The following is a 19,900-nucleotide window of genomic DNA, read 5'->3' on the forward strand; positions in this document are numbered from 1 at the left end:
TACTACCTGACCTGGCAAGGTTTTCACACATTAAAAGAAAATCTGTGCAGGGTTTACCTTTAACTATTGTTTCTTGTTCTACTGACAACCTGAAAATTCTTGTTTAGGTTGCTGTGTCAATCCCTTTCATACAAGTAAAAACCTCAATTAAGCATCTTGGATTCCGTTTGAGAAACTTGAAGGTATCACGTGTCTCTACTTCTACGTCTAAAATCAGGAACCGATTTATTTGCACTTCGTTGCACTTTAGTTGCTCTTCTCTTTGCTTTAGGTGCCTTTCCGTTCCTCCTTTGTTAAATGGACGGGCCAGTGTTGTGATGCAATCTTTCCTATGACAGAGCAGAGACACAATGTATAACAGGGGAAGGAATCAAAATGACGCGCGCGGTAAAATCGCTGGAGCGGATGACGATGGCGTGAGATTGTCGGGATCGTTTGACCGTGAGCTGGTATTGCACAGGCTGTCTGCGCGTGCTCTCTCTTGCATGCAGAGAGCGTGTTTTTTCCCCTGTGAGTAGCGTGGACTATTCCGCAGCAGAGAGTATTGCTATTCTGTCGCCGATAATCTGAAATCCTGCTGTCTCGAATAAAAAGCATTTTTATCTGTTATTGTATTAGTAATAGCACCCGACCCGTTGTGGAAGATTCCAATGAATAGAATAGCGATAGTAGTGAAGAGTAATAATCAAATTTAACACAAATGGCCACAGGGGAACGGGCACACAGAGGTGTTTTTCAAACAGCCCGTGGTCTCAGGACCTGTGTAAATTCACCGCAGATGTCCTTGGGATGCGCTACAGCTCTGCGTCGCATCGTAACTCCTGATAAGAGAGACGCAGTCAGCTCTTCATCGTTCTGTGATGTCCTGGTGTCAGGAGACGTAACAGAACCCCCGAGAACAGCATGTGCCCTGAAGACCCGAAACATTGTGTCCTCCCCTGGAGAGGCAGGAGAGCGGAAAGCACACACAACCATATTAATGATGTTCATATGATAACCGCAACTGTCCATTTAATTCCGTCCTGCTGAACAAAAAAATTATGAGATGACAAAGTTTGTGACGCTCTGAAAGACCTTTGAATGTACTGATTCGAAGGTGTTCTCAGCCACCCTACACAAGGAGGGGGTGCCAGTGACTGGCTTTGTACTTTTCTCTGTGAAAACTGTTGGTCCATCAAAGCCAGTGAAAAGCCAGTGCCCTCAAGCCACAAGTCCCGGATGACCAGGGATCTTAAAACAACGTTAAATCAGAAGAAGAGAGCATTTCAATCAGGAGAAAAAGCAGAGTCAAAACTCATCCAGGCTAGCCTGAATAAACAAACTGAAGGGACAAAGAGGACGTACAATGACAAGGGTGAAAATGTGCTTTGACAAGAGATGCTTAGAGAGGAATAAAGATCCTCTCGAGTGTGTTGACCAAGCGGACTGACCCTGTCCTTCAGTTTAAGGAACACCGCAGTCAGTCTGCCGAGCCTCTTAACCTCTGCGGCAGATTTGGGCGAATATAACTTAAAAGCGGAAAAGGATGACATAGCATCAGAAGTCCTGTTAACTGAGGGAGAGCATCAATATCTTGTTACAGGTGGAGGATGTTATAAAAAAGGGTGAAATTGATCCAGACATAGGAAATCATGTACTGCAGTTCTGTCGTTATCAACTGCCCCTCTTCTGTCATCTGTTCGATCACTCACTCGGGCACACAGTACCAGCCCTGTGGAAGACTTCCGTCATATTCACACAGCACGAGCAAGTTCACGCAAACACACATCAAACATACGCATGCACACACTCTCCTCTCACTCCACCTGCGTGGGGTCACCTCCTTCTGCAGTGATGCAGGGAACTGTGTCCATACTAAGAAGGTCCTCGTGAAATTACCTGAACCTGTTTCGTCCAGCTGATCGCTCAATGCCGATTGGTGCGCCATGATAAATCACTTTGGTAGAGACTTGGGGAGCAAGAGCTCCATCTTATATCTGTGGTAAACATTAGGACTACATTCTAGGTGCTTCTTTGTGAATAGTCATTGAAAGACAGCTCATACCATCAGAACTGTAGGTCCCTATTAGGGGAAATGTTTGTGGTTTCCTTAACTAACTTTTTAAAACTGTTGTATATCGTGAAACCAGCCCATTCCTATTTTACTTTATTAATATCAACGTTTTATTTTGGGGCAGTCCGGTAAACAAGGAAGCATTTCATGTGGGTTTTGGTGAGCTGATACGTTTTCCATTACATCTGATTCAAGTGCAGCAGCCACTGCATTGAAGCAGTCCGTAAGTTGGAAAAAAAAAAGACAGGTAATTGAAAATAAAAGTGATTACCAAAACCATTTTTCATCAAAACTATTCTTTTGTTTCTTTTTTCTTGCCATCGGTGATTGAAAAATGTTTTGGTATGCTGCGAAGCGTTGGTCAGAGATTGCCTGTGTGATCACCATTGTACATTTAAATTTCAGAGATGTCGTCTTATTTCAAGGAGAAATTGTGTATTGTCTCTTTTCCAGTATTTCAGGAAAGTGTTTGCCTTGTCCTTTGAACAGCTGACGAGGACTTTGTTCGTAGATTCTGTCGGGATTTGTATCCCCCAAAACGGCACCGCGGAGATTGTCAACAAGTTTCGGAACAAATAAGCTCATTTTCAACAGATTATTTGGCTTTGTGGATTGAAGGGAAAAGACCTGATGAACAAAAGACCATCAGCGCCATCCTGTGGATTGGTGTGATTAAAAAAATCAAGATTTTACTTTGATTGTCTCTTCTGGTGATTATGATCATTCTAGTTCAAAAGTGATTTCCATCCTTTCTGATGATTTCCATAAAACTTGAAGAATCCAGGGTTCTGTTTCCGCAGGCAACCAATTCTAAAAAAAAAATGGATTTGTTTAATAGAATTGAAATGAAACTGCTGCTCTCCATTTGGCCACTAGGTGTCTCTATCTTCTAAAATCTGCAATAATGGGGAAGTTTTATTATTAGCGCACAAGATGATCAAGCGACCTTTTTATACAGAGTGAAGCTATTGAATATAGTGAATACTATTGGGATACCACAGTAAACGTGAAGTAATTATTTTGAAGAGAAACGTGTTGGGGGAAAAACAAGCCATAAATATTGGTCACCCTCATCGAAACTATCAGTCAAGTGTCAAAGCTCTTCAGTTTTTAAGGAAAACGAATCCAATGTCTTTGAAGCAGGGGAGAGAGAGCTTGAAAAACAAAGCAGCGTAAAAGCAGTGGCCGAATTAATCGTGAACTCAAACCGCGTCACGGAGACGATGCTTAAGGTTTGGCGAGCAGCAACCTGCCACCCAATCTCATCGCAGCGTCTTGGAGCCTCTGTCTGACCCCACATATCGCGCGCGGTTAACGCGGTTTAAACAGGGCAGCGGCCGTTCGGGTCCTCAGCTGGGGCCCGTGCCAGTCCCCCGTCTTTAAGAATCATGGCTCGCGTAATTATCTGTCGTATTTAGAGCACAGTCGAAGGCCAGCCGCGTCAGAAGTGCGCATTGAAAGTTTGCGAAAAGAAATGTGAAATTATTCATCCTCGTGCTCGCTTTTTAAAATTATTATTTTTCCCCTCCCTCCGTTTACAACAAATTGCTGCTGCATCTCGTAAATTTATTCAGAACAAATAAGGCTGCCTCCGAGCGTTTGCTCATCTCTCCTCCAGCAACACTCCAGGACAGCCCTGCCATCTGTCCTCCTCTCTCAACCGCTTGCTCCTAGTCTCCTCTTTCCTCTGATCACACTGCTGCTTGTGCAATACATTTGGGCGTGTATTTATTTATTTTGCTTGGTTTAAACTGATCAAAGACAAAACGGAAAACGAAACTTAAATGTAACGTGAACACCAGCCAGAGCGGGAGGGGGGAATGAGAACACGCGGTCAGGCAGACGCTGAAGTTAAGAACTGAGCCTTGAATCAGGGCTAAAACAAAGCTCACAGTATCGCACCAACTGTTCAAAGTCACAGATGCTGCCTGATGTACTGAAACCTTCTCCAGAACATTGCGAATTGAGCCGTGTTTTAATTTGCCGTTTTAGCTGTTCACGTTCATTTTTCACTCTGACCTCACGGAAGTAAATAAATCTCTAACAGATCTATACATAAAAAAGGAAAACTGTCATGCCCACGCAGCGACCTCAACACAGTCAGATCTCAGCGGTTCCCCTTACTTTGTTTGGCATTCGTGCACATGCAATTTCTGGCAGACTCGTGCGTTTTTGTTCTTTTCTTTTCAATTTTGCGACTCCCCCATTAGACGAGTTATAGAAACAGAAGTGGGAAAGATTCCAGATTGCCCTCGCTATGCTAATGTCACATCGTCCGCGTGGCAACCTCACACAACTCCTACCTTGCAGCTCTTCTTTTCGCTTGAATAGCAGATGGAGCGGGGGGAGGAGGGAGGACGGGGGGGCGGTCGGCACACACGCGTGGTGACGACGGGTGAATCAACTGCTTTTCGCGCTGCATGTCTGCGTAAAGCGTGATCATGCTCGTTATTTATTTTGTTAAGTTTGTGCAGTGGCCCAGCTGGCCAAGTTGTGAACTGGAGCTGCTGAACTGACTCTGAAACCTACCCCCCCCCACCTTCAGCAAAAGGCTGAGACAAACATAATTGCTTTTTGTTTGCCAAAAAGGATCTTTTCACAGACAAGATGACAACAACACCGTATTTTACAAAGAACGAATCTTGTTTCTTGCGTTCTATTTTTAACTGTAATCTGTGCAATTAGGAGAAACCACCACCCCGACCACATCAAAGAACCGCAAGTACCCAGACGCGCGATTTGGCACATCTCGCTTGTTAGAGAGCACCGTTCTGTGGAGGGTCTGAGAGCTCTGTGGGAAAAGGCGTTTTGGGTCAGGGCTCTACAGCATCCCCGCCGGCAATTATCTCTCCCTCTCGTTCTCGCTCTCCCGTTCGCTCCGACCGTCCCCGGCGGTGGCCGGCCCTCCCGGCTACCTGCGCCACAGCCCTGCCGTTTGATCAGGGGCTGAAGCGCGCCGAGCGCTTTCTCTTTGATGAGCTCGCGTCTCCGCGCACCGTCCGGGGGAAAACAAGTCATTTCTCTGCGGCTGAAAAGCCCTCTTCAGCGGCCTCTTCACCCTCCGCCTCTTCTTCTCTGAAAAGTCCCCGCGAAATTAAATCAGCCCTTATTGCGGGGAAAGGCCGGGGGAAGGGATTGACGTTTCTCCTCCCGTCTTTTAGAGGGAGTCGGACCGGAGACCGTCTGCACAGAAAGGCGCGTTAGCAGAATTCGTTTTTGTTTTTTTGCCGGGATAGTTGTTCTGCCGGTTCGGTCAAATGAAACGCGGTGTTTCTCTTTCTCCCGCACAGGCGGAGAACTCGGCCCTGGCCCTGGCGAACGAGAGCCAGAGAGAGGCCTACGAGAGGTGTCTGGATGAGGTAGGTCCCGAGGCAGCGGCCTTTTGGGTTTGACCCATTTTTTCAGTGACCATTCTTTTGATTTGGTTGTCTGGACTGTAATTTTGTGAGACTCGTTTGCCCCCATGCTTGTGTGTGAGAAGCTAGAGCAGGGTGTGGCTTCGCAGAGGTAAAGGTTTCTCTGAGAATCTTCTCATTTGTTTTTAGGTGGCCAACCATGTGGTACAAGCCCTTCTGAACCAAAAGGTGAGGAACGAAATGCACCTGCATTAAGGGTGACCACACCCCCATCCAAGCCGTCATGACGGGTAGCAGAACAAAATATGAATCCTGAGTTCAGACACAGCTCATGTTTTGGCCCCCCAAGTGTTTCAGGACTGTGGAAGGAAGTTTGCCATATGGGCACCAACCAACAGAAAAAATAGCAGTTCTAACAATTCAGGAAATATTAAATGAGTTCTCAGAATGCCTAGGTAAAGTGAATACCCATCCACTTCTATTCTACGGAGACATTTCTACTACTTCTCAATAAAAAGAAATGGAGATTGTAGACTCTCTGTCTTCCAATGTTTTGAGCCAATAGATGTCATTGAAGTGATTGACAAGTACTCCACACAAAGTAATTATCATACTATTTCAATATGGTGTCTCAGGGCATTTATTAGTTAGTTATATCAATTAGATTGAAATGATCTTACGTAGTGTCTGCATGTGTGTGTGTGTGTGTACGTGCGTGTGTGCGTGTGCATTTCTCTCCCAGGACCTGAGGGAGGAGTGCATTAAGCTGAAGATGCGGGTGTTTGACCTGGAGAGGCAGAACAGGACCCTGACCGAGCTCTTCCACCAGAAGCTGCACAGCCAGCCCAGCTCCCTGCAGCAGGTAAGAGAGACCTGCAGGGGGCGCTCTTATTGATGCTCCCAGGGCCATGGCTTTCAGAAAGGGTTTATGAAAGCCATGGCCCGTGGTTTTCTTTTCCAAAGTGTGCTCCTCTACTGCTGAAAAGGTTGAATATCATTCCGCTCACAATGTTGTGCACTCTGGCCGCTCTTCGATAAGTTAGCTTGTTCTGCCTACCTCAAAGCAGTATGCAGTTTCTAATTATTACCTTGATTAATGCTCCTGTACATAAACAGGAACTGTGAAATTAAGGGGGGGGATATCAAATTGCCCGTAATATGGAGCTGGTCTAATGAGTAATCAGAGAAATCCTGATATCAGGCATTTAAAATGCTGACTTGGGCTGCCCTGGCTGTAAAGACCTGAGAGAGGGCGTTGGGCTGTGAGGAGGGCTACAGTCACACGCTGAATGAACGCCGTCCTCCGCTGTGAAATTTCAAACGCTTATTTCTCCCCCTCCCACTTTTAGTCGACGGTCGCTAATAAAGTAACGAAGTCTCCGTGCTGCAAGCGGACGTTGTCGATCGTGATTAACGATGTGATCATCGCCGTTTACTCACCATCACGATTTAGTTACGGCGGAGAAGACCGGGACACTGACAAAGCCTGTCTAAAATGAGATGACTCCCTCCACACTGTCTGCCCACCTCCCCCCGTTTCTCTGTCTTCTTTCTTCTGTCTCTCTTTCGCCCCCCCTTCTTCTCCACCCCCTCCCTCCCTCCCTCCCTCCCTCCCACTCCGGTTCGGGCGGATTGTTGGCCGTCTTATCGGTTCCATTAGTATTCCATAAAGCCCGTGGCAGAGAGAGGCAGCAGGAGGGGGGAGATCTCTCTCTCTCTCTTTCTGAAATCTGAATATAGCTTTTAATCCGAACAGATTCGGACTCTTAATTGCCCAGGGGGGGTAAACCGGCGCATTCTATTACCTCAAATGAAAATGGAAACTGTCCCTCTAAAGCTCCCTTACCTCAGCTCAGTTTCCCTATTGGGTCTGGTGGCTTAATATTCACCTGGGGGTAGGGGAGTGGGGGGGGAGGGGGTCCTTTTTAAATACAGAAAGGTGCACCCATCACCCCGCCAGCCTCCACACCGTTGCTTACCCTCACAGTGAATATATGTATGAGGAATATAATACACCCCGTCCTCCCCTCCAATGCAATTTAATCACAGTGAGCCGGGGTGGGGATAATAGAGACTGGCTGGCAGGGAGGATGTGATTTGCTGGGGTTTCAGAAATCGGGTTAAGGGGGGAGGCCTTTCAGTGTGTGGACCTTGCTTTATTTGGGTGTGATTCTGTATGCGCTCCAATGAGTGCGTGTGTGTGGAAGAGAGATTACTATATCAATTATATAATAATGATTATTATTATCATTCCGCTTTTAATAGCAATATGTTCAAAATATGTCATGCTAATAAAATGGTGAGAGAGAGAAAGAGCTCTCCAGGCAATTAAAGCATAGCCCAGGTATAAATATAGCACTGCACATGTAGTATGTATATTCTTCTTCCCTGATTCATCAGTACTTTCTGGTGGGCTGCTCAGCTGTGGCTGAGGCTCTGATGCTCCAGTAAGGCCCGTGTGGACACTGCCTGAGCCCCAGATGTTCTCGTTCTTATTGCAGATGCCATTGGTTCCCTTCCCAGAGCACAGTGCTGAGCCGCTGCTCATTGGCCAGGACAAGCCAGCAGCAGTACAGAGTGATGGGCAGGCCAAGGTGAGGACCGCCTTCGAGCTGGCACCCAAATACACCACCACGCCCCCTTTACACCGTCCTCTCAGTTTTACACAGCTACCCTAAAGCAACCTCACACAGTCCCCAAAACCCTCTACGTACTCCCCGCCCAAAATACTGATCACAGTATGTCACGCCCCTGCTGTGCCAGTCCTGGGACCTTTACGTGACATTACGTTACAGGCGTTTAGCAGACGCTCTTATCCAGAGCGACTTGCTCTACTTTTACATAGCATTTTACACTGCATCCATTCTTACAGCTGGATGTTCATACTGAAGTGCCTTGCTGAAGGGTACAACGGCAGTGTCCCACCAGGGAATCGAACCTGTGACCTTTAGGTTACAAGGCCGGCTCCTTATCCGTTGTACCGCACTGCCGCCCCACCTCCCAGCGTCCCTCCCCCCCCGGCCGCAGTCGGCCTCCCCCCCCCCGGTCGCAGCTCACGACTCGGGGACAGAGAGGGCCCTCACGCTAATGCACTTCAGGTTTTCCGCCGTGCCGCTAAGTGGCTCTCTGCGCTGCTCTGCGCTGCTGTACGCTCTCTCTCTAACGAGCCCGCGCTCATTACCGGGGCTCTGGAGCGGCCCTGCAGCCCCTCGCTGAACAGCGCTGAGATGAGGGGGAGGGGGGGGGAAGAGGCGGCCATTTCACTCCCGCTGGTCTGCCGGGCGGTCGGGGTGGCCACCGGGCCGTGGAGGGGTCGGGTTAATTATGTGGTTTTGTCTCCCTCTGCTCCGTGTCTCTTCCCTGTAATTTTGCACTGCTAAAGGGGCTGTTTTTACCCCCCCCCCCCCCAATTCACCGCTCCCCTATGAACCCATGAACAAGCCAAAATTTTTAATCGTGCTGCTTCTGGCCTTCTTCCTTAAATTGCCACTGATGTTGGCTTGTTTCCGCAGGGAGTCTTTTTTGAATGTCTGTGGAGAGCCCCTTTGTGCATTTCTGCAAAGCCCCAGCCACGCAGGCTGAGGGGTGGCTGGATATGCCGAGCCTAAGCTTCTAAGCTGAGAGTTATTGGAACAAGGCTGTTCCTACGGTATGAATTTAATGAATCGAACCCCTCTCTTGGGCACACCGGGGGGCAGGAAACGCCAGACAAGTCGAACGTGTGGCGATTGACTCATCACGCTAAAAATAAGACCCCCCCCAACACCCCCACCCACCGAAAAAACCCTGGCGACCACTTTTACTTAACAGATTTTCTCTTCTCTGGGAGGCTGGAGAGTGGGCAGGGACACCGAGGGGGAAAAAAAGCCTTTTTTCTCCTCCAGATTACAGAATTAATTGCTTCTTTAATTAAAGATAAAGCGGTTCCTCGGGGTCGACTGGCCGGGCGAAACTCCGGCTCTCTCCTCCTCTGTGATTCATTCAGTCCCTCCTCCTGTCAAGATGTTCCGCTCGGGCGTAGCGCCCGCCCCCTCCCTGACTCATTTCTGACCCGTGGGGTGCTGCGTGTTAGCGACTTCGCTCTCACGTTAGCAAATGGCAGCGTGCTGCCGCAGAGCCGCCGCTTCCCTGAAAAAAACTTAACCCCTTTGCTTTCTTAATTTTACATCGTTTATAAATATTGCGGTTTTAAGTATTTGACAGTAATTGATACCCAATTTCCTGCCTTGGGAGTCAGTGTACGTTTAACCGTTTGTGGCTAACGTATTCCACTTCCCATTCTTCTACTGGTCACTCTCAAATTTGCAGTTGTGTTGTGTGGGATACTTTTTTGCTCGTATTATCATCTGTTTCTTAAAACGTTCATTTGAAGGCCTGTGATTTCCACAAGATACATATTGAATCCTGTTTCCCTAAATGCATTAAATGTCTGAAGTGTTGCTGCCTTTGAGACAATACTAAACTGCTTGCTTGAAAACATTAACATTTATATCATATTGGACACACTCAAAAATATTGGATGGTCAAAAATACATAGGAGCCTATAAGCAAAAATGATTCCTTTGTATAATGGCATAGCATTCAGGAAGTCAAACGAGGTTGGCGCTTGCACGATATAGACAGTCTGCCTGAGGATGAGGTCCTCTTTCTTACCTGATTTAGGTAAATGTGAAGTTGTAATTTGACAGTTGAATATTTTTATTTGTACAGAGTGGTGGGGATCGCACTCGAAATGGCACAACAGGCACCCCAGCTCCTCCGTCTTCGATGGAGGCCCTGTCCCCCTTCTTCAAGAAGAAAGCGCACATCCTGGAGGTGCTCCGTAAACTGGAGGAGTCCGACCCCCTGAAGTTCCATCCGTCCACGGGCCTCCCCTCGTACCCCGACCTGGGCCAGGCGCTGGTCCCGGAGGAGGCGCCCCTGGCCCGCGGCGGCTCCGCCCCCCCGCAGCCGCGCTGCCGCCACTCCTGCTCGGACTCGGACCTCCACGAGTACGCCAACGGCGAGGGGGCGTCGCTGCGCGAGGAGCGCGACGGCTGCCCGCCCCCCCTGCCGCTGACGCGGAAGAGCCTGGAGAGCGTGCTGCAGTGCGGCCGGGAGCCCGCCGCGCCCCGCCCCGCCCGCCGCGGCGCGGACCCCGCCGGGGGCGCCGCGAGCCCGTCCCGCGCGCGCGCGCGTACCGTGCCAGAGGAGCGCCGCGGCGCCTCCCCGGGGCGCAAGGACTCCAAACCCGCCCGGGCGCAGGCCAACCAGAGCGGCGCCCCCAGTGCGGGGCTCGGAGATTCCCCACCGCCGGAGGACCCGATGAGCTTGAGCCCCCCGGAAGGCCAGCTGTCCGGTGTGACCGACCTTCCTCTGAGCACAAAGCACACGGAGGGCGTGGCCTACCAGGGCCTGAGCTCTGCCGGGCAGGTCGCGGGGACGGAGGACCGCTACCTGGAAGTGGCTGCCGACGCGGCGGACGTGGAAGGCGGCTCGTCCAGCGCTACCTCGAACGCTCCTGCTCGCGGGGTGACGGCCGGCTCCCGGGCCGCGTACCGCGAGCGCGACGGCGAGGACCAGGTCTGCAACGGCCTGTGCCTCCCCTCCGGCGAGACGCCGCTTCCCCTGAAGGCGGTCGAGAGGAGCGCCGCGGAGACGGAGGCTCCTCCCGCCGGCAAGTCCAAACTCAGCCCGACGTCCCCGTCGTGCGTCGACGAGGCGAAGGGCTCCCCCGTCTCGTCCCCGTCCCGGCTGCTCAAGTTCCTGAAGATACCGTCCATTGGGGAGCGGGCGCAGGCCGCCAACCCGCTGCGCCTCAGCCCCCAGCTGACCCGCAGCTCCAAGATCCCCTGCCGCAACAACAACTACGAGGTGTACCACTCCCCCGTCCTGGCCCGCAAGGCCACCACCGCCGAGCGGGACAGGCAGCCGCCGTCCTCCAAGGCCGACCCCTACCCCGCGACGCACTCCGCCCCCACCTCCCCGCCCAAGCCCGAGGACGCCGGCTCGCCCGTCGCCCGGGAGGTGTCCTACAGCAGCCACTCGGCGCCCAAATCCAGCCGGGGCGCCAAGCTCGCGCCCTCGTCCCAGCCCCAGAGGGGCCTGCAGAAGGTGCCGCACTACGAGAACGTCTCCGACCTCTCCTGCCCGGCGGAGGGGGGGGCGCCCCAGTTCCTCGATCGGCTGAAGGGGCCCCACTTTCTGCCCTACCCTCAGAGTGAGGACCCCGCGGACGGGCACGCTAGCACGTCGGAGGAGAAGAGCCTCGACGGTCTGTCGCCTCCCGCGGCTAATCCGCCTTGCGAGCAGGACCAAGAGAGCGCCATCTGGTACAAGATCCATAACCACCATAGCCTGCCCTCCTCCTCAGGCTTCCTCAAAGCCCAGAGTAGCCCCAATTACTCCAGCATGAGGGACAAGCAGCATGACCGGGGTGCCCCTGACACTGCCCAGCCGGGCTCCGAACCTGTCCAATCTCAGTCCGTCGCCAAGAGGAGCGACCCGCCCTCCATTCCCAAAAAGCCAACCGCGGGCAAGTCCCCGAGCGAGTCCGGCCACCATCCATTCAAAGAGCGCCTGGCAGCTCTTGGCAAGCTCAAGAGCTCCGAGGATTTGCCAGTTGGCCCCCTGCCTGTGGATAGGAAGGACTTGCAGTGCGGGGGTAAAGTCACATCTGGCAGCGGTGAGAAAAGCAAAACCGCGGAAAGGCAGGCTGATCGCGGTGAACACCGACACTCCAAGTACACGGACTCCCTGGATGGCAAGCCGTACCCCAAAGCCAGCCTCGCTAGCTACGCGGTAAAGTTTCCCGGTCCCTGCGCGCCTTACGAACCTGGAGCCAAATCCTCCGCCGGTGGCTCCTCTGTCCCTAAGGCGGAGCAGGAGACCTTTCCACCGAGAGCGTTCGTAGCAAAGGCGGAGGGCGCAAAGTACAGGGCGGGCCTGCCGTCCGCCGCCCCTGACCCCCCTCAGGTACTGCGCAATTACATGAAATGCGCCGCCGCTCAGAACCTCCCTCCCGGCAGCAAGGCGGGCCCCAGCCCCCAGAGCAGCCCCACTAAGGTTCCCTCCAAGTCCCCCTCCAAACCCGGCCCGGCTCCCTCCGGCGCCCGCGGGCCCAGACCTGTCCAGGACGACCGCGCCGCCGCGCCGAAGCCCTCGCCCCGGACCGAGGACAAGGGCAAGCTGACCGCCGGCAAGAAGAAGAGCTACGGCGAGAGCCTCCCGCCGCCGCCGCCGCGGCCCCCCGAGGCCGGCGAGGAGAGGAAGGCCTGCGCGCCCTGCCCTCAGTCCGCCATCGAGCAGAAGGTGATGAAGGGCATCGAGGAGAACGTGCTGAAGCTGCAGGAGCAGGACCGCGGCCAGGCGGCCGAGGTCAAGCAGAAGGCCTCCAACGGCATCGCCAGCTGGTTCGGCCTGCGCAAGAGCAAGCTGCCCGCCCTCAGCCGCAAGCCGGAGATGTCCAAGCTCAAGCTGAACGTGTCCTCCGCCGCCAAGGACCCGAAGGCCGCCACCAAGAAGAAGCTGGAGGTGGAGAGCCTCAACATCTCCAAGCTGATGGAGAAGGCGGAGGACCTGCGCAAGGCCCTGGAGGAGGAGCGGGCCTACGTCAACGGCGTGGCCCTGGACCGGCCCGGCAGGGGCCACAGCTGCGAGGTGGTGATGGACCAGGCCCAGGGCCAGCTGTCCGTCATGTACAGGGGCGTGGCCTCCGACAACTTCATGCAGCAGCTGCTGAACCGGTGAGTACCGCGTGACACCGTCCACCGCCACCCATTCCTGCTGCTGGCTGTCCCCAGTCAGCAACATCTTACTACCTTTACTAGTCGGAAGTTGGAACCTTAAGTTTAAGTGGTTTGTGCTTAAGTAAGTGATGAATTTAGCTGTATTAATTCTCTGTCTTTTTTGGGAGGGGTAAAAAGGGTCTAGTTGAATGCATTTTGTGGAATGGAAGTTCTGGAAGTCATTAAAAGTTTATGAGGTTTTTTTTAAAAAAAAAAAAACTTTTTTTGTAATTGCTCAAATTTGTTAAAGGTGAGAGAACTTCGCACGCCCTCTCGCTACGTTTGGCTCACGGCGAGCGGAGCTGTCATTCAGCGCGGCGCCTTCATGAGTAACATCCTCGTTTTTGGGCAGCTCGGCTAAGCGCCCCTTTGAGTCACTTTCCTGTCTGTTCCATTAGCGGTATTCAGGGGGCACAATTACACCGCGCTCTTCAATTTAAACGCCTCATTACCTCCTCTCTGCCGTTGTCGTCGTGCGGCCAGGGTGGACGAGAGGGACCCCGGCAGCTTCGGCCTGGCGCACCGGCGCCTCTCCTTCGACTCCAAGAAGTCCCGGCCCGTCATCGGCTACCAGAGGAACGGCATCAGCCACGCCCGGAGCCGGGAAGAGATGGGAAAGGTGCCCGGAACTCCGATCGCCGCGTCCCGCTTGTGAACGTGTACAATCGTGTTAGCTCAATATGCTGGTTTAAGGAAAAGCTGTTCTGTGGTACCTCTTTAACTCCGCAGTTTGCTGGGAATGGACTAGTTCCGTGGGCGTCTCCCAGGCCACCGGTTGCTCTTGCTGAAATGTCTTACTATTGTAGCTTCCGAGCATTTATTTATCTTTCTTAATGCTCCCCCCCCCCCCCCTTTTTCACTCCAATGTGGAATGCCCACTCATGCAATACCAGATATGATACCAACCCGTGGGGTCCACCCATGCACTAAAACAGTGCCTAGACAGGATAGGCTAGGCAGCAACCATTGCTGCCCAGCCTATCTGACATGTACCTGGTGTGCTAGCATTTGTTATGTTAGCTATGTCCACATATCAGCACACCTGGGTCAGACCGGGGACAGGGAGTACATGAAAGCCTGCGAAAGCAAAATCACACTGAGATAGAGCTGCAGGGAGCTACGGTTTTGAGTTAGAAAGGGTTACCTTGCATTAAACGCAGATACCGATCACGCGAAGCGGGAACAGCTCGTGCGTCTTTAGTTATCCTTCGCCATTTAGATGAGGGTCATGGTAGTGTGCGCTGTGTTGCTAATATATGCTGTTCTCTTGTGTCCGGGGCTGTGTTATCCAGTCAGGCTTATTCGATGTGTCTTTATTCATACTATCTGCTGTCTGAAAGGGAACCGCTGCTGCACACGGTGCGGTTTTGCCGTTCTCACTGCCTCTGGTTTCCTCAGGGTTCGGACCTGGTCAGCAAAGAGGACATTGCTTCAGAGGAGAGCTTGGCCGAGTCCATGGGCTCACAGCACTTTGCGGGTGAGAAAACAACGCGGTCAGCACACTTGGTTTCAGACACAAGTTGAAAATGACTCTGCAGATTTATCCAGTGACCCTGATAGTTTAGTGCTCAGTAAAGGAAGGAGTACCTGAACTGCAGTTGAACTGTCAGCAAGTTCATTTGGACTCAGGGATTATGTCTCTGTGCGTCCCTAATTTTGGATTTTCCACCCTAATAGCAGCTGTTGGGGACACAATAAAAGCTCAGTCTGTATGTGGGAGAGGAGGCTTCTACAATATATTTTTTAATGATTATGCTTTAGTCATAATTGTGGAAGGAATTGAGTATGTCTAGGCTACTATTCTTCTTTTAACCCCCCCCGCCTTCCCCCCTCCCTCTATTTTTAAGGTTCAGGTGCCTCCATGCGCACCCTTGACAGTGGCATCGGCACCTTCCCCCTGCCGGACTACGTAGGCGGTGCGGCGGGGAAAAGCATCCCCAAGGCGAGGCCACAGGGGGAGCAGGAATCTGCCTCCCACGGGAAACCGGGGCTCGTGACGAAGGTTCCGCGCAAGGCCCGCACGCTGGAGCGGGAGCTGTCGTCTCTGGAGGAGGCGAACCCCTCCGCCCTGTACGGTGCCTCCCTGGAGGGCAGGGGTCCCAGCATCCTGCTGTCCAGCACCATCCACGAAGGTAACCCCACACGAGACTGTCCCCTGCTAATGCACGGGATTACCTACTGGGACTAGTATACGGGCAGGACGTGGGAAGCTTAATGTGCTGCAAGCAAGGCTTTACGCAGGCACTCTGGCCTGAAATTTTTATTTCGTTAACCGTAAAAAAAAAGATTTTCTGGGCACTGACTCAGTGGCATAAACCAGAGCCCTAGAAAGGCTCTGATGTCAGACAGGGGGAACCCGAACACAAGACACATTTTTAAAACTATTGTTTTATTTATTTAATGAAAACAGCCATATCACGCATGTGAAAAAGCAAATGCCCCCTTAAACTTAATCTTCACCACCTTTGTCTTCACCACCTTCAGCAGCAATTACTGTCACCAAACACTTCCTGTAATTTGATATCCGTCTTTCACGTTGCTATGGAGAAATTTTAGCCCACTCTTCTTTGTAGAACTTTACTTCACACAAATTGGTAGGTTTTCGAGCATGAACTGCTCATTTGGGTTCAAATCAGGACTTTGTCTAGGCCACTCAAAAACTTTAATTTGGTTTCTTTTGAGCCATTCAGATATGGACTTGCTTTTGTGTTTTGGATCATTGTCTTGCTGCATAGCCCAATTATGCTTCAGCTTCGGCTCACAGACAGATGACAGGACATTCGCCATAAGAATTTTCTGGCACAGAGTGGAATTCATGGTACCTTTAATAATAGCAAGTTGTCCAAGTTCCGAGGCAGCAAAGCATCCCCACACCATCACACTAGCACCACGTTTGGCTGTTGGTATGGTGTTCTTACTGTGAAATACTGTATTTGCTTTATGCCAGACATAATGGGACCTGTGTCATTCAAAAGTTTCACTTTTGACTCGACCTGTCCATAGAACATTATCCCAAAAGGCTTGGGGATCATCCAGGTGTTTTTTGTAAATGTGAGATGAGCATTGATGTTTCTTTTGGTTAGCAGTGGTTTCCGCCTTGCTGTTCTCATGTGAACCTTTTTTTGCCCAGCCTCTTTCTCATTGTGGAGTCATGAACACTGACCGTAGCTGAGGCTGGAGAGGCCAGCAGGTTTTTGATGTTCTTTTGGGATCTTTTGTGACTTCCTGGAAGAGTTGTCGCTGTGAGATTTTGGGACGCTGGCCACTCCTACTGTTATAAGTGTTCTCCTTCTGAAAATAATGGCTCTCACTGTGGTTTGCTGGATTTCCAGAGCCTTAGAAATGGCTTTGAAACCCTTTCCAGACTGATTTTTTCTTTCTGGCATTTCCTTTGATCGTGGCATAGTGTTTTTGTAGAAACTTTGTGGTGACTACTTCACTCTGATGGTAAGGTTCAATATGAGTGAGGTTTAGTTTCAGCTGGGTCTGGCTGCAATCAAGCCTGGTTGTGTTCAATCATCTGAATCTAATTGTCAATTAAATTTGGTTCATCAGTTGATTGAGGTATTTGGGTGCTGCTCTCTTTGACTGTCCCACAGATGTGGACGCCTATGGGGCACACATGCGGTCTCCGCCCTCAAAGAACTGGACCTTCCCCAACCTGAAGGCGTCCACAGGTCCTGCTGACATATACCTGGGGGTCAAAGGGGAGGTGGAGCCTGCAGCCCAGGGGAGTCCTTTCAGGCAGGTGAGTGCCCCCCCCCCTCCTCTGTCCTCTCGTAATCTATCATTAAAAGTGCTTTACACTACAATTATTTGGCAGACGCTCCTATCTTGCGTGAAGAACAGCAGTGGAGAACATATGCTATTTATTTTAAATCGTTTACTACAGCCATTTTATGTGTTTATGTACGATATACGACATGTGCAGTTTATCCGTATCTATTTCTAGTTGGAAAGAATGGGTTGGGGGCGGCTCCCTAACCTTAAGTGGTGGATGATGAACTGGATTCACTGTAGGAAACTGTCTTCAGCCTCAGCCGGAGTCGCTGTAGGAGCAATTAGAGAGAAATGGTGGCACGGAGTGGGTGAGATTGACCCAAATCAGAGGAAATGGGCCTGGCTTGGTCAGAGCCATTTAGGGCCCCAACTGCCACCATCTCAAATGGACTCCATTTTCCGTTGGCCTTGAAGTGCTCTGTAATTGCACAGCTTTTTTGAAAGCATTCAGGAGCATTTCCCTGCCCAGAGAAGTGAAAGCTTTTCACGCAGAACGTTTGACACAAAATGGCACCATGTAGATGGAGTAACAGCTGGAGACTTACATTTGTTTAGTCATTGTAAACAGAGCGGATAGCCTTGGGCTTTCTTGAGATGTCGACTTGGTGGGGCAAAATGACCCGTTCTTTATGAAAATGCCTCATTTTCCTCCAGCTGTGCGGTTCTTTCCACAGCGGAAAATAACTGCATAACCGAGCCTAACTGTTCCGTTCCTTTTTTCGTGTAGCCTCCCCTCGCAGCCATCTCGCTCTTGACTAACAGCCCACTGGAGAAATGGCCCCTCAGCTGGACAGAACCGCCTTCCTTCGCCGAGGGGAAATTGCCGATCTGAAAAATAGCTGACAGTTGGATTAAGGAATCGTAGCCGGATGGGCGGCATTTCAAATCGGAATATGAATTTAATGTGCCCATAAACGGACACCGCGATCCAGAAATGTTTTCATCGCCAGTCAGTAGCTGGGGAAAAAAAAAGTCTCGGAAAGGAAAGTAGTCTTTTCAAACAGATTTGTCGAAAGGCTTTCATTGACAGAATGTTATAAATATCTAGCGCCTGAAAGAAAACATTCAACCAAATCTTTGAGAACTTGATCCAGAGTTTTGCCATTGTGCCCTGTCCACTAGCCTAGCTAGATAAGCCCGGTCAGTCCAGCCAAGCTCAATCTGTGTCATGTTTCCCCATTCAATAAAAACCAAACATCGCTTTCCATTTTTATGCTTCTGATTCGTTTTTTTTCCAGTGCCCATTGGCTGAATATTCATGTGGCCAAATTGGGTGCATCCAATCAGATTACTTCGTGCCACAGGTAGAAAAAGAATGTTTCCCTCACAAAAGTTGAGCCGAATAGAAAGTCAATAACCAAGACTTCATCGAGAGGCTTTTAGCCATCGCAGTCCCTCTGAAATCTTGCGCATTCTTTTTTTTTTTTTAGTTCTTTTAATTCCTTTTTCCGTTCCGCCGTTTTCGCAGCCGGCACCGCAACATCTTTCGGTTACCGAGGGCAACGCGCCGGCACAGACTCGCGGTGCAGCCGGCCGCCGTTTATTTTCGCTCCGCGGCCCACGCGGCTCGGCCGCGCAGCTGGCGCGGCGCTCGGGAGGCAGCGCGGGCGAATCTGCCACCTTCCCTTTCCTGGGCATCGCTGCGGGGCAACTGTGCGTCACCCCGCCCGACGGCCCCCAGATGGCACCAGAACGGCTGGGATTACAGCCGACTCAGATGGACTTGATGGAAGGCCCTGGGTGATCGCTAACCCCTCCGAAAACCCGCTCCGTTTGCCGAGCGGCTTGCGGCTCCAGAGGGGAGAGCCGGGAAGCCGGGACGGAAGAGGAGGAGGAGGTGGAAAAGGGCGGAGAAACGGCAGAACTACAGAACTTTCTCAGAAATGAAAGGGGGTAGCCATTCGGTCTCCCTCTAATCTCCTCTTTATGAGGCATTTGTCTTGGCAGCGCTCTGATCAAAGCATACCTGGAAGTAGTTTGAGCAAAGGGACCCCAGGCATATCTGGCACTGTGCTGTCCAGGGCACCAGGCTTTTTCAAAGGGCTGCTCTGAACAATAGCGGGGAGAGGAGAGCGGCGCTCGCCTGCCGTGTCCCGCGTCGTAATGAACCAGCTTGTTTCAGGTTCAGGTTCAGATTCGGGTTACTTTATTTGTACCCGTGTGTAGATTTGGTTTACTGTAGACAAGCCATCCATCTTGACACACAATTGAGAAACGACACAGACAGTAGACAAACATAATAATTTCATATCCTGGTGGTCATTACTAACCGCATGTCTGACGCTGAACCCGACGATGTGTTGTGTGTGTGTTTTTAGCGGCCGGATGAGTCTTAACTGCATCCTTTCTCCCTTCCCAATCTGTCCCCCCTGTCCCTCCCCCCCCCTCCCAAGGGTCTGAAGCCGTGCGTTCCTGTGCCCCCCCGCGATGTGGAAGCCCCCGGCCTGGCACTGCCGCCCCAGATGGGGCTCAGCCGGCGGGGCAAAGGGCGGACCCCCAGCGCTTCGGAGGTGGGCAAGGAGGGCGGCCTGGAGCTGGTGAAGGAGCGGCCGGACGACATCCTGTCCCCCAGCCGGCCCCAGGCCCTGGAGACGCCCGAGTCCCTGAGCGACTCCCTGTACGACAGCCTGTCCTCCTGCGGGAGCCAGGGGTGACCCACGCCCCGCCCCACCCCGCCCCGCCCCCCGTCCCGCCCCGCCCCCTCCCTGCCCTCCCTACGCCGCCACCGTCAATCTGACGCCAGACCTCACCTTGGACTCCGTCATACCCCACACACACGCCCCTCGTCAGATCCCTGCAGGTGTGCCCCAAGCCCCCAGGGAAGGATCTGTGAAGGGGGTGGGGGGGGGTGCAGGCCACACCCTGATCCTCTCGAGTGGGCCCAATCAGCGGTGGGGCGGGGGGGCAGGGGGGTTAACGACAGAAGACATGCAGGTTTTCACGTG

The 19,900-nt window shown here is 51.9% G+C and overlaps 1 protein-coding gene across 1 annotated transcript in view; it reads left to right on the forward strand.

Annotated features, from left to right (window-relative positions):
- The window catches only part of LOC118211382 (nck-associated protein 5-like), a 70,353-nt gene extending 50,723 nt beyond the window's left edge, over positions 1 to 19,630 (forward strand). Inside the window, exons 5-14 of the mRNA XM_035388553.1 lie at positions 5,344 to 5,412; positions 5,599 to 5,637; positions 6,152 to 6,271; positions 7,911 to 8,003; positions 10,120 to 13,133; positions 13,659 to 13,794; positions 14,574 to 14,652; positions 15,023 to 15,307; positions 16,775 to 16,923; positions 19,349 to 19,630. Of these exons, the coding sequence (XP_035244444.1) occupies positions 5,344 to 5,412; positions 5,599 to 5,637; positions 6,152 to 6,271; positions 7,911 to 8,003; positions 10,120 to 13,133; positions 13,659 to 13,794; positions 14,574 to 14,652; positions 15,023 to 15,307; positions 16,775 to 16,923; positions 19,349 to 19,609 (4,245 nt within the window). The 3' untranslated portion in view covers positions 19,610 to 19,630. The remainder of the gene's footprint in view (positions 1 to 5,343; positions 5,413 to 5,598; positions 5,638 to 6,151; positions 6,272 to 7,910; positions 8,004 to 10,119; positions 13,134 to 13,658; positions 13,795 to 14,573; positions 14,653 to 15,022; positions 15,308 to 16,774; positions 16,924 to 19,348) is intronic.
- The last annotated feature ends 270 nt before the right edge of the window (positions 19,631 to 19,900 follow it).

Source organism: Anguilla anguilla, chromosome 13, assembly GCF_013347855.1.
Source record: "Anguilla anguilla isolate fAngAng1 chromosome 13, fAngAng1.pri, whole genome shotgun sequence".
Classification (NCBI taxonomy): Eukaryota; Metazoa; Chordata; class Actinopteri; order Anguilliformes; family Anguillidae; genus Anguilla; species Anguilla anguilla.